The 11709-nt window shown below is 41.3% G+C and overlaps 1 protein-coding gene across 1 annotated transcript in view; it reads left to right on the top strand.

Moving 5' to 3' along the window:
• The first annotated feature begins 4709 nt into the window (after positions 1-4709).
• Positions 4710-11709, top strand: part of GOLPH3 (golgi phosphoprotein 3) — a 31150-nt gene continuing 24150 nt past the window's right edge. Inside the window, exon 1 of the mRNA XM_064736267.1 lies at positions 4710-5111. Within this exon, the coding sequence (XP_064592337.1) occupies positions 4896-5111 (216 nt within the window). The 5' untranslated portion in view covers positions 4710-4895. The remainder of the gene's footprint in view (positions 5112-11709) is intronic.

The raw sequence follows: 11709 nt of genomic DNA, 5'->3' as shown, positions 1-11709 counted from the left end.
CAACTTCTATGGTCAGCTGACCATTGACTCTGGTTTCTTCCCACATACAGTATCACATACAAGCCTGCTCTCTTGTCTTGTCTCTTATCTCTGATCTTCTCCTTCTTTCATCACTCTGTACCTTTCAGCATCTTGATTCTTCTTGGCAGTGAAAATCCTGTTCTTGGAGATCACACAGATAATATTGGGTACAACAAATCTCTGACAACAGTTTGTTTCCAATTATTTGCTGGCACTAACATCTAGTCTAGCACTCAAGAAGCATGTCTGTAATCAGCATGATATTGAAGACTTTTTGGCCTTAAGGAATTCCTATCACATTTGGTCCTGGTCCTTGGGTTTCCATACTTGTACTCCAGCGCAGTGCTCCTTCAGCAATGATCCTGTGCCTGTGTATGAGACTATCCTGTCAATAGATCCCTGAAACCATAGAGGGGAACATGGCCTTTTTCTTGGCTGTTGTTTTTAAGTCAGATCCTCACATGGATTCAGGCCATGGCTCCACCTGACACTTGCTTTTACTGGCCTAAGTGGGAGTGTCAAACTTTCACAGGGAGGGAGTGGAAGATACAGACAGGAATGTAAACAAGCTTGACTGGTGAAACTACTGGATAGTAGAGCCATAACAGAGTCAGCAGCCTTCTTCTGGAAAACAACTCCTGTTTTCTTGCTGTCAGCTTCAAAACATGCACATCCTATTAATCTAACTGTTCTTCAGGAGAAAATCTGCTCACCTATGTCTCGTGATAGTACTGTGGCAGGAGCAGTAGGATTCACCCTTTGCATCTGAAGCTCCAGAGCTGACACATCTGTTAAGCTGAGGTGTCTGCAATTTCTGGCTTCTGCCAGCTGTGTGTCATGCTCCTGACATTCAAGTTGTGAAACATTTGCTTGTAGTTATGAGAATGTGAGCTCAGGTGTTAAATAAAGTTACTTTTTTGGGGACCTGCTGTCCCAACACACACTTGGAATCAGTTTTCCACTCACTTTTCCTGCTGACAGCACTAAGGTAATCCCTGCTCCCATGGAGAAGCAAATTGTGGCAACTGCAACTAGCACAGCAGAAAGTAAGACTCTCAGATTCATGCCTTTGCTCTTCTCCTTTTTATTTCAACCTCCCAGGTGGCTAGCAGCAATTAAAAATATCCTATCTACTTCAGAAGACAACTGCATTCTGCCAGAGATGGGCTTAAGGATAAACCAGGATGCATTACAAGGTCAATTTACTGCAAGAGGAACAAAACTATTTATAGACCACAGCCTGTGCTTTTGTGGTATTGCTTCTTAACAGAGTGTTTTGAAGATTTTGGGCCTCAGCTCTCTGGATAACACTGACATTGGGATGGGGGACAAAGGGGAGTCTGTACCCAACAAGGTGCCCAGTGGCAACCCAAACAATCAACAGCCAACCACAGTGTTGAAGTCTGCAGCCTTCTGAACTCCTGATAAAGCCATGCAGGACTCAGAAATATTTTTCAAATACTGCTTGGCACTGTAAAATAAATCATAATTATGAAGGTTGTGACAAAGGATCTCCTAGCTATCCAGAGTGCTCTTCTCTGGCACTCCAGCTCTCGACTGTGTAGAAAGGATCAACACCAACAAAATCATGTGCTGAAATATGTCTTGTTTGCTATCCTTTTCATTCAGATTTTGGCTTTGTATATCAATGTTGTGATGGTGTAAAAAAAAAAAATTAACTGTCTCAAAATTCAAGTATTTGTGTTCTTGATTTGATTTACACTTAACTTCTTAGTTTATGCCCACCAGGTAGTGAGTCAGAACTGAAATCAATAAAAAAATACATTTGTTTGAAATGACACTATTCAATTTCTGCAAACACCCGCGTTTCTAGGTGAAAAAACTGACTGTTAAGTATAAGGAACTTCACTGGCCACCTCAACATAATAAAAACTAAATTGATCAACCAAAAATTATTAACTCATTAGTGATCTTAATTTGTTAGCTTTTGTAACAAAATACAGAAAAGAGGGCAAATCAATAATACGATTAGCGACTTTTTAAGAACTATTAGACCAACTATTTTAAAAGACTGATTTTCACAAAACTGAAGTAATGATGAGTCCTTTGAGGTCCCCCAGAAAAGGATAAAAAAAGACAAAAAAAAAAAAAAAGAAAAAATTATGAGCTGAAAATGGACATTCCATTAGTTAACCTTTAAAATGCAATCAGGACAAAATGAAAATGTACTTAAATGCCACAGTAATCTAGTGGGAAAGTGAAAATAAGTGTAACTGCCCAAACAGTGCATTCTATTGATAAAAATGGAGATGATAAAATTGCTTTAAGATAGGAGTTAGAGAAGATGTAAGTCGTGCTTGAATGTGAATTGAATGTAGGCACAAGGTAAATTATACCAATGATATTACTAAAGTGAAATGTAAGAATTGTTAACATTCCTGTCAGAAAATGTTTAACAAATAGCTTTGCATTCTGGGAGAATAGGTAAATATTATCAGGCTTGACAAAGACTTAATTCTTTCCAGTAACAGTATGTGAAATAAAAGTTAAACAGCAGCACTACAGCTAAGTAATTTGTATCAGTAAGACAGGATAGCTTGCATACAGGTTTTTGAAATATCTTTTTGGAACCTCTTTTTGATCTCTAAATATGGCTCTCAATAAACCTAATTTTTCCAAAGAACAGGAAAGAAGTTAATACAGTGACTATGTTAAAAGAAGGCAAAGGGAATGACCCAGGTTAATTACATGCCTGTCATCTGGAGTGTAATCCTCAGGAAAATATCCAAGTTGCTCAGAGAGGACTAAATGAATAAATGTTTGAGTTTAATTACAACTCAGAAATGACATTTCCAGGAAACACATCTTGTAGTGCTATTGTTGTATCTCTTCTTTGAGCAAATGTTAATTTGATAAAAGTAACAGTGACGCTATATCCTTCAGCTTTGGTTTGGCATTTGAGTTGGTACAGCAGGACATTTTAATTAACAAAAAACCTAGAAAGATAAAACAAAAATCAGAATGTTGCACAGTAAGTGGACTATGAATAATCAGCAGTCCTCAAAAACCAGAAGAGGAACAATCAGCAAACATTTGTGTGAGTGATCCAGATCCTCTGGGGATCAGGATTGTCCCATCTGCTGTTCCTTCTTATGCTGCACCAAATTGTCATCAAGTCACAATAGGAAGGGATGCAAGAACTGGGGGTGTGGAGAATAATGAAAGCTAAAGTCACTTTCAGAGTGACTCAGAGCTCTTGGTAAACAGGGTCCAGTAAGAAAAAAAATCAAAAAACCCCAACAAATTAAAATACCAAACAAACAACTCATTAAAACCAACACTCTATTTATTCATGTATTTTATTTATACATTAAATACCTATTTTACATATCTTTATGTTTATGTATCTCATAAATACAATATTGGTTAAATGCAATATTCTAACTGAGAACTAAAAAGTGTAAGCCATCCTTGCCAACAGCATGACCACATTTCTTCTGCAATAAATTACACTGCCTGAAAACTCACATGGGGTTTGTCCTTGATAGGAATTTTTTTACTTTTTGATGTGCCACATGCGAAAGGGCTTAAGGTTTGAAAAGGTGCTCATCAACAGCAGAATTGAGGGACTCCATCTCCAAAATTTGAAGTGAAAACTGTTGAGAGCTCACCTGAGTTCACCTGACAGGTACATATATATAGATTGAATCATGGAATCATGGCATTTGGGTTGGAAGAGATCATCTCGTTCCAACCTCTGCCATGGACAGGGACACAGAATCACAGAATCAACCAGGCTGGGAAAGACCTCTGAGATCTTTGAGTCCAGCCTGTGACAGAACACCAGTGCTCTGTGTCAACCAGATCATGGCACTGAGTGCCACATCCAGTCTTTCCTCAGACATCTCCAGGGATGGTGACTCCCACACCTCCTGGGCAGTCCAGTCCAATGTGTAATCACCCCTTCTGTGAAGAAATGCTTCCTAATGTTCAGCCTAAATCTTCTGCGGCACAGCTTGAGGCTGTATCCTCTTGTCCTGTCAAGAGGCCAAACCCCACCGGGCTACACCCTCCTTTCAGGGAGATTGCCAAGAGTGGCAAGGCTCCCCTTGAACCTCCTTTTCTCCAGACACCCCCAGCTCCCTCAGCTGCTCCCCATCAGCCTTGTGCTCCAGACCCTTCCCCAGCTCCTTTATCCTTCTCTAAACTCCTCAGTGTTTTGTGAGGGTCTCAGGCCCACGGGACACTCCCAAGTGTGGCCTCACCAGTGCCGAACCCACGGGTACGGTCACTGCCCCGGTCCTGGGCCCACACACCTTCCACAGCCCGGGCTGCTCACAGGTCGCCACATCCACCCCAGCAGTCGGACTCCGTTTTCTGGCTGAACTCTAATGGTCAGTCATGGGAACAGGCTGCCCCGGGACGTGCTGGTGTCACTATCCCTGGGGGTCAAGAGCCGTCTGGATCCGGCGCCGGTGATGTGGTTTAGGGGTTACAGGGGCAGTTCTGGGTGGACGGTTGTACTGGATTGTCTCGAAGGTCTCTCCCAACTTTAATGATTGTAGGAAACCAAACAGACTTGCGGCTGTGCAAACGAGGCACTCGTGGAAGGACACACGGATCCCGAAGGCAGCGCAGTGCCCGCCCCGGGTCACGGCCGCGCTCCCTCAGCCGTGGGTCCCTTTCCGGCGCCGCCCCGCCCGGCGCTGCCACATCCTCCGCTGACATCAGCCCGCGCCGCCATATTGAGCCGCCGCCGCTGCCGCCGCCAGCGCGGCCGCCCCGGGACCGGCCCGCTGCCCATGACTGCCCCCGGCCGGGGCGCGTAGGGCGGAGCGGCTCCAGCCCAGCCGGCCCGGCTCAGCCCGTCCCCTCCCCGAGCCGCCGCCGAGCCCCGCTCTCTCCCCGCCGCCATGACTTCCCTGACCCAGCGCAGCTCCGGGCTGGTGCAGCGCCGGACCGAGGCCTCCCGCAGCGCCGCCGCCGCCGATAAGGAGCGGGGCGCCGGCGGCGGCCCCGAGGATGAAGGGCGCCGGGACGAGTCCGGTGACGACGAGAAGGGCGATTCCAAGGAAACGCGGCTCACCCTCATGGAGGAGGTGCTGCTGCTGGGCCTCAAGGACCGTGAGGTGCGGCCGGGGGCGCTGGGCAGGGGGTGCCCGAGGGGACGCCGTCTTTCGGGGGTGCTGTGGGGAGCAAGAGCCTGGTGGTGGGATGGGGTCAAGGGCGCTGCAGAGTGAGTGTGGATGGGGGCTTCGGGCAGAGGGAATAGGGGACGTGATGTGCCTGGAGCAGGCTTGGTGTTTTGGAGGAGGTGGGAAAATGCTGCACGAATTTTGGGGAGGGGGAGGCCGGCAGAGTTTGTGGTGCTGCCGTTTGGTTGCCGGGTTCTCAGAGGGGCTGTCATATGAGTACACATGAGAGGGAATATAGAGTACCCGGGAGGACAGGGATTTGGGGGCCAGGGCTTCAGGCCAGCGTTGGACTTGAGGGCCTGGGTAAACCTGCACATTTATCCTCCTTCAACTTATCCGTGCCTCTAATGTGGGAGGGAGATAGCTCTACTCCTGTGGGTTTTGTCACTCAGAACTCTGACACTTACGAGGTCCTCAAGTGCTCTAGGGTGCTGAGCAGCCCTTTTCTACTAAGACTTTGCAGAGTAATGCATGTGAAAAATATCTTAAAATTGGGGGGAGGGTTATATCACAGAAATGGGCTGTGAGTAAGGAAAAGCGTGTCAAAATGAAGAAATGGCATTATTATATAATTCTGTATTTTTACTGATTTCATTGCTTAATAGTTTGCCATGATACTGTAAATAAGTCATTGAGTGAGGTGTACTTCCTTCACTGTGTGGGATTTTTTTTTCATTTGAAAAAGGCAGTCAATATAGAAAGCACACAAACTGTGGAATGAGAGTTCTATCAGGGAAGCAGTTTAATTTGATGCGGTGTATTTGATTAAAGGGTGATACACCCTTATTTTAGATATGAGATACAGTATGGATTTGATTAAGCAACTAGCTTTTCTTTTTTTTTGTCAAGTAAACTTGCTTTTGTTTTTTAATTTGTGTGACAAGTAAATAATTTAATCCATTTCACTGATTTGAATGGAAGTCTCTTGAAACCCTGCCTTTTCAGTATGGGAGAGAAGCTGGTAAGTTATATGTTCTTTGACAGGGCATTGCATCTGCCATACATTTACTGGCTCTAGTGAATAAAGAGTGGTTTTCTTGATTAATGTTCACTTTTTAGCCCATATCACTGCACCAAAGCTGTCTGAGTTCAAGCAGCGTTTGGACAGTACTCTTGGGCACACAGTGTGACTCTTGGGGATGATGCTGTGCAGGGCCGGGAGCTGGACTCCATGATCCTTGTGGGTCGCTTCCCACCCATCTTATTCTGTAACTCTGTGGTCTGTGTATGTACCTGCTAGAGGAGCATTGTGGTTCTCTCTGACTGTGTGTTTCAGAGCATATTCTTGTACTCCCGTCATTTCAGGTGGACCTTGCCGTGGTGTCCTGATAACCTCAGTAGATAGTGATCTCTGCTTCTACCTGTGAAATTGAGGGCTTGTTGAATTGAATGCATATGAGCATTTTTCTTTCTACATGCCTGAATAGTTGGGGGAAAGTAAGTTAGGAGTAGCAGGAGCAATTGCTGACAGGACTGGCTTAGGATATACCTTATCTTGAAGAAGGCGGTATAAACTGGGTGATTTTTCAGCCTGTTTTTTGACCAGGATTGTGTGCTAAATCTTCTGAATTAGTGGGCATTATGCTGCAAAGATCTCAGGGTAGGGAGCATTGTGTCTGCCAGGAGGAATATGTGGCACAAGGCTTCGTGGTGCATCAAAGTTAATATTGGGTCTAAAAGTCTGCCTTTGCAATGGTGTGCATCAAAGTTATACATTACCTGACTTTGCTAAGCACAGCAGTGACATACATTGAAAGGGATCTGTTATTCCTTCGTAGAGAAAAAGGAACTGAATGGTTACAGTGGCATGGATATCCCTAAGTCCCTTGAGATTTTGCATTCGAGACATCAGACACAAAGAATTGTAATTTCAGCTCTAGGGCAGGGGGCTTAAATGCAGGAGCTGTAGCATACCCTCTTTGTGAGCTTTGTTAGACGTGAAGCATTGGGGTTTAGACTTTGGTTTTGGGCCTGCTTGTGCCCTTGTGTACAGGGTACACAATTTAAACAATTTGTCATTTGTTTTCTTTCCAAAACAAGAAATAAAACTACAGGCTTTTTTTCCAATGTGAATATTTTTTGTTCTCTGTTGTTCTAATGATAAGTAAGCAGAACCAGCTTACTTTACACATCTGGAAATGTGGAAATGTTTTTTTACAAAGTCTTGACTTCCAGTAGAACTGATTTACTGTAGCATTTGAGTGAGACTTTCTCTAGAGAGCAAGCAAAGCAGAGCAACATAGAGTCTGTAAAGTATAATTTTGAAACTGTATGAAGTCTAAGGGACAGGCAAAGGCAAGTTTATGATATACAAGCTTGATTGAAAGTCTGTAAATTTAAAGCTGAGAATATCCTTCCTGTTTATTCCAACAGGAGAAAACAATTTAATGTTTACGTAAAAAAAATACAAGCAGTAGACTGGATTGACCAAAGAACATATAAATAAAAAATATAAAAACAAGAACTCTCTTTTGGCCAAAGAACATATTTCCCTATAAATAGATGCTTTCTCAGAACACTTACTGATACATGTATTGATAACAAGCTTTCAGATTTTTAGGTAATTTTAAACAACAATGATGTGACTTAATTTCATATGAACTGTATACAAAATAGCTTACATGTACAGAGCTACTTTTATAATTTCTAAGTGTACATGGAAGAATCTTTGCTACTAGGAGACAGTTTTTCAGGAAGATATTTAGTGGTGCATTGATGAGTTCAGTGTTTCCAGGAGATTGTTAGATAATTGTATACAAAATAGCTAACATGTACGGAGCTCCCTTTATAATTTCTAAGTGTACATGGAAGAGTCTTTGCTACTAGGAGACAGTTTTTAGTGATAGGAAGATATTTAGTGATGGATTGATGAGTTCAGTGTTTCCAGGAGATGGTTAGATACTAATGTGAATCTTGTTTCCAGGGTGGTGTGATGGTTGTAAACAACCACAGCAAGACTTTTGAGATGTTGTCTGGTTGCTGCTGCAGTATGGATTCAGTGATGGGAATTTCTGGCAGCTGTAGAACAAACACACCACCCCTCAATCCTATTCCTGACATCTGAACACAATTACCTATATATGTAATGCTTCTTGGACATGGCCTTTTTGTTTGTTAATGTTGTGTTCCCCCCACACAACATTAGTTTAGCCTAATTAGGTTGTACCTTATGTTTGTCTTCTGATTGCTGTTTTCCACCAACTGCTCTCCTTCAATCTGTATTTTCTGTGTACACATAACTATTTTTGTATTCCAAAGTCAAGATGGGTTATAAGGGATATGAGCTGAAATATGTGCATGCTTGCATAACATGACAGATGCGGTGTCCTTGGAGGAGCAGGTAATAAACTGGAAGAAAATACATTACTAAAATTTTTCAGGGAGCCATTACAATACCTGCATGTATTTGGAAATCCTTCAGAAACATATCTGGAAAAGAGAGTCAGGTTCATCCATTTAAAGCAGAGCAATAGCCAGTTGCTATAGGAATGAATAGCATGCATTGATGTTAACCAGTGCTGAATATGGTAAAAAACCAGTATTGTGATAGGATGGATTAAAGCCACAGCAAAAGGGAGTTACAGTGTAGAACTGCTGAAGCAAAGGAAGGGAGTAATAAATATTGGAAGTTATAATATAACTGATTTAAAAATGATAGCTAAGAGATGAGTACAGGGTAGCTGTTTCATGACAGGTCCTCCCGGCATCTTGTAATTCAGTCTCATAAAAACGGAGAGGTTGTGAGGTGGTCCTGCTATGTAACTTGCTCCACTAATTTCATCCTTGTAGGGTTTCTTCTGGTTGTGGGTTTGGCTTGTCTTTTCTTTTTTCCTCCTTTTTGAAATTTTCTTTTGGTAGTTGTTGGGAATCTAGTCAAATATAGCAGTGCACTCAGCTGCTTTTATCTTCTATACAATTGCCACAACTGAGCAAATTTAACCAGAGAGAGAGACCTAGCACCCACCAAGATAAAATATTTATTTGGTCAGTAACTAATTCCTCACTTGCTGAGAGAATACTCATGTTAAGTATGCTGAAAAATACCTGGCTACCGCAGTCTACTGCAACATTAAATATTTCTTAGATTTTTTACTCTTTCTTAGCTGAAGACTAAAATGTCATTTGTGGGAATGAAGTAATGTTAAATCACTTCATTAGGTACAGAAATTATCTTGGATCTTTGTTACTTATGTTTGGCCTTCAAAAATTTCATTCATTGCTGAAATTTTGGTTTCACATCATAGCTTTTTGTCCAGATAGGTCACATGAAGGTCTCCAGCTTATGATATTTTTCATTGTATTGAAGTAAGCTTTTAGGGAAGTAGTGTGCCTGCTTCAGATGGGCTATTTTGTATTGACCAGATTAGTATTAAAATGTAGGTTGCTTATTATTCTTACAAATATGAGTGTCTCAGTTGGTTTCTGAATTTTATATTTTAATCCTAAAATTACTTTTGTGAAAAGTGGCATAGGAATTTTGAAAACATTCAAAGCGTGGGTGGTGTTTTTCCTGCTCTTAAGATTTGACTTAGTGAAATGGATACTGTGATGCAGACGTCTTGGGAGGATTTGCCTTCGTAAGAAATTAACAGGTTTTAAAAAGTCTTCTTTGTATCGTTTTAGTCTTTTTTTGTCTCATGAAAACCGTTTCAGCAAGAGGCTGAATGTCAACTTGGAAGCGCCCAAGTTTTGCTGGAAAATTTCTGAGACAAACAAGTGTAACTCGAAGAGGCGTCCCCTGGGAATTCATTCGCATTGCAGTTGAAGAGTGATGTATGAATGTGTTGAAACCTGGACAAAGGCGTGCTTTTTCTCAAATGTTCAGGGCCTAATAACAACAAAGTGTGTAATGTCTGTGGTGAAAAATTCTTTCTTTCATAGTGGCCTACCTTTTTGGTCTTTTTTATTTTTGTATTTCATGTCTATAGATAAATGACAGACTAGGAGAAGAAGATAGGAGGTGTGGGAGGAGGAGTACCCCAGTTCTCTTTGCTACAAGATGAGTAAAGTGTCTCTTTACTGTGCTGCTGAGTAAATCCTGCTTTTGGGCTCCTTTGAGGATATTCTGATTTTGAATCATTTGCATGCAGTTGGTGTGGTTATCCCTGATTTCATAGCATGGTTAATCTGTAATTGATATTATTTTTCTGTGGATAACTTTGAGTGTGGAAAGTCCTTCTTTATGACAAGGTGTCTGGTGTAGGGCAAAGACAAAAACATTGTCTAGGCATTTTTGGTAGTGCTTTCCAGTTTTTTAAGTGCTCTCAAACAGAGCTTTAACTTAAGTGCTCTTAAAAACATACCATATCTATTCTTCCTCTCCCTTCAGCAAGCTGCTTTTATTAAACATTTTGAATAAAGTATATATATAAGAAAATTTTGCTCTTTACTGCTAGAAGATAAATAATGATGAAACTGAAAATAATATTTTATATTAAAGAAGTAATGTTTTTTTTCAGCTATTCTTTAATCTTAATGTAGCTAACATTTAGTGCTACATAAATAGCATTTATTTAAATTAGTCGAGGCCCATGTAATGGACTTATTTGCAAGGATAAATAGACCAGACTAAGTATTGTAGATAGTATATTTAAGAATTACTTTCTTACAGATCATATAATTACTACAGCACATACTCATCTCTGTGTTGCATTACTGGAAAGAGGGGAAACTAGTCTGGAGTAAATGTGCTTGTTTTCTTCTGAACAACATTTTCAGTCCAATTTTTAATAAGTTTTAGCAAAAGAAGAAAAGAATTGGTTAACTAGCCATATGCCACTTTTAACTGTTTGGTTTTTTTTCTGGCTTTCAAGCAGGTCTTAGATCAATTTCAGTAACTTGCTTTCTCTCAGAAATATTGATAAAATGTTGCTGCAGAATGATTTCACATGCACTTTTCAGACATAAGAATTATGAGATTGCACATAAAATAGTTCTCAACTGTGCTTTTCCTCCAAGTACACTGTCTGTAAGCCTGGATGAGTAGAGGCACAAGTAAGTAGCAGCACAAAATCACTGTGCTGTTGCTCTGAGTGTGGGCCAGCATTGTGCGTGCCAAGTCTTTCCCACCTCCCCCAGTAAAACCTGTACTAAACTACCATGTTTCACCCTTTTTTTTTCTTTTTTCTTCCCATGTTTGTGGTGGACTGTTCAGATATTACATTCTATAAGCGAGGTCTTTGTAAAGGGAGAGGAGTTATTTTCAAAGCTCTCTTTTTATTTGTGGATATTACAGGATTTATTCATCACACTGGGAAATTAGTTGTCAGGGTTTTTGCATATCTTTCTGTTGCTGATACTCTTTTTAAGCACTTGTAAGCTGCTTTTTGCTACATATTTTCCAGTCATCTGCCTTTATGGTCTTACTAAATAGCATGATGTAGTTGTGTTATTTGGAGTCCTTAGCTGCCAGACCATCTTTTGTACATGGTTTATACTGGGAGGTTTGTGTTTAGCTTGTCATTCTTGTACAGCACAGTACATTGCACTTCCATTTTTTTTGTTTCAATAGACACTTGATTTTACTGTGGCA

This window comes from Zonotrichia leucophrys, chromosome Z (assembly GCF_028769735.1).
Source record: "Zonotrichia leucophrys gambelii isolate GWCS_2022_RI chromosome Z, RI_Zleu_2.0, whole genome shotgun sequence".
NCBI classification, from domain to species: Eukaryota; Metazoa; Chordata; class Aves; order Passeriformes; family Passerellidae; genus Zonotrichia; species Zonotrichia leucophrys.
The sequence above is the reverse complement of the archived record's forward strand: the minus strand, read 5'-3'. Positions and strand labels throughout refer to the sequence as shown.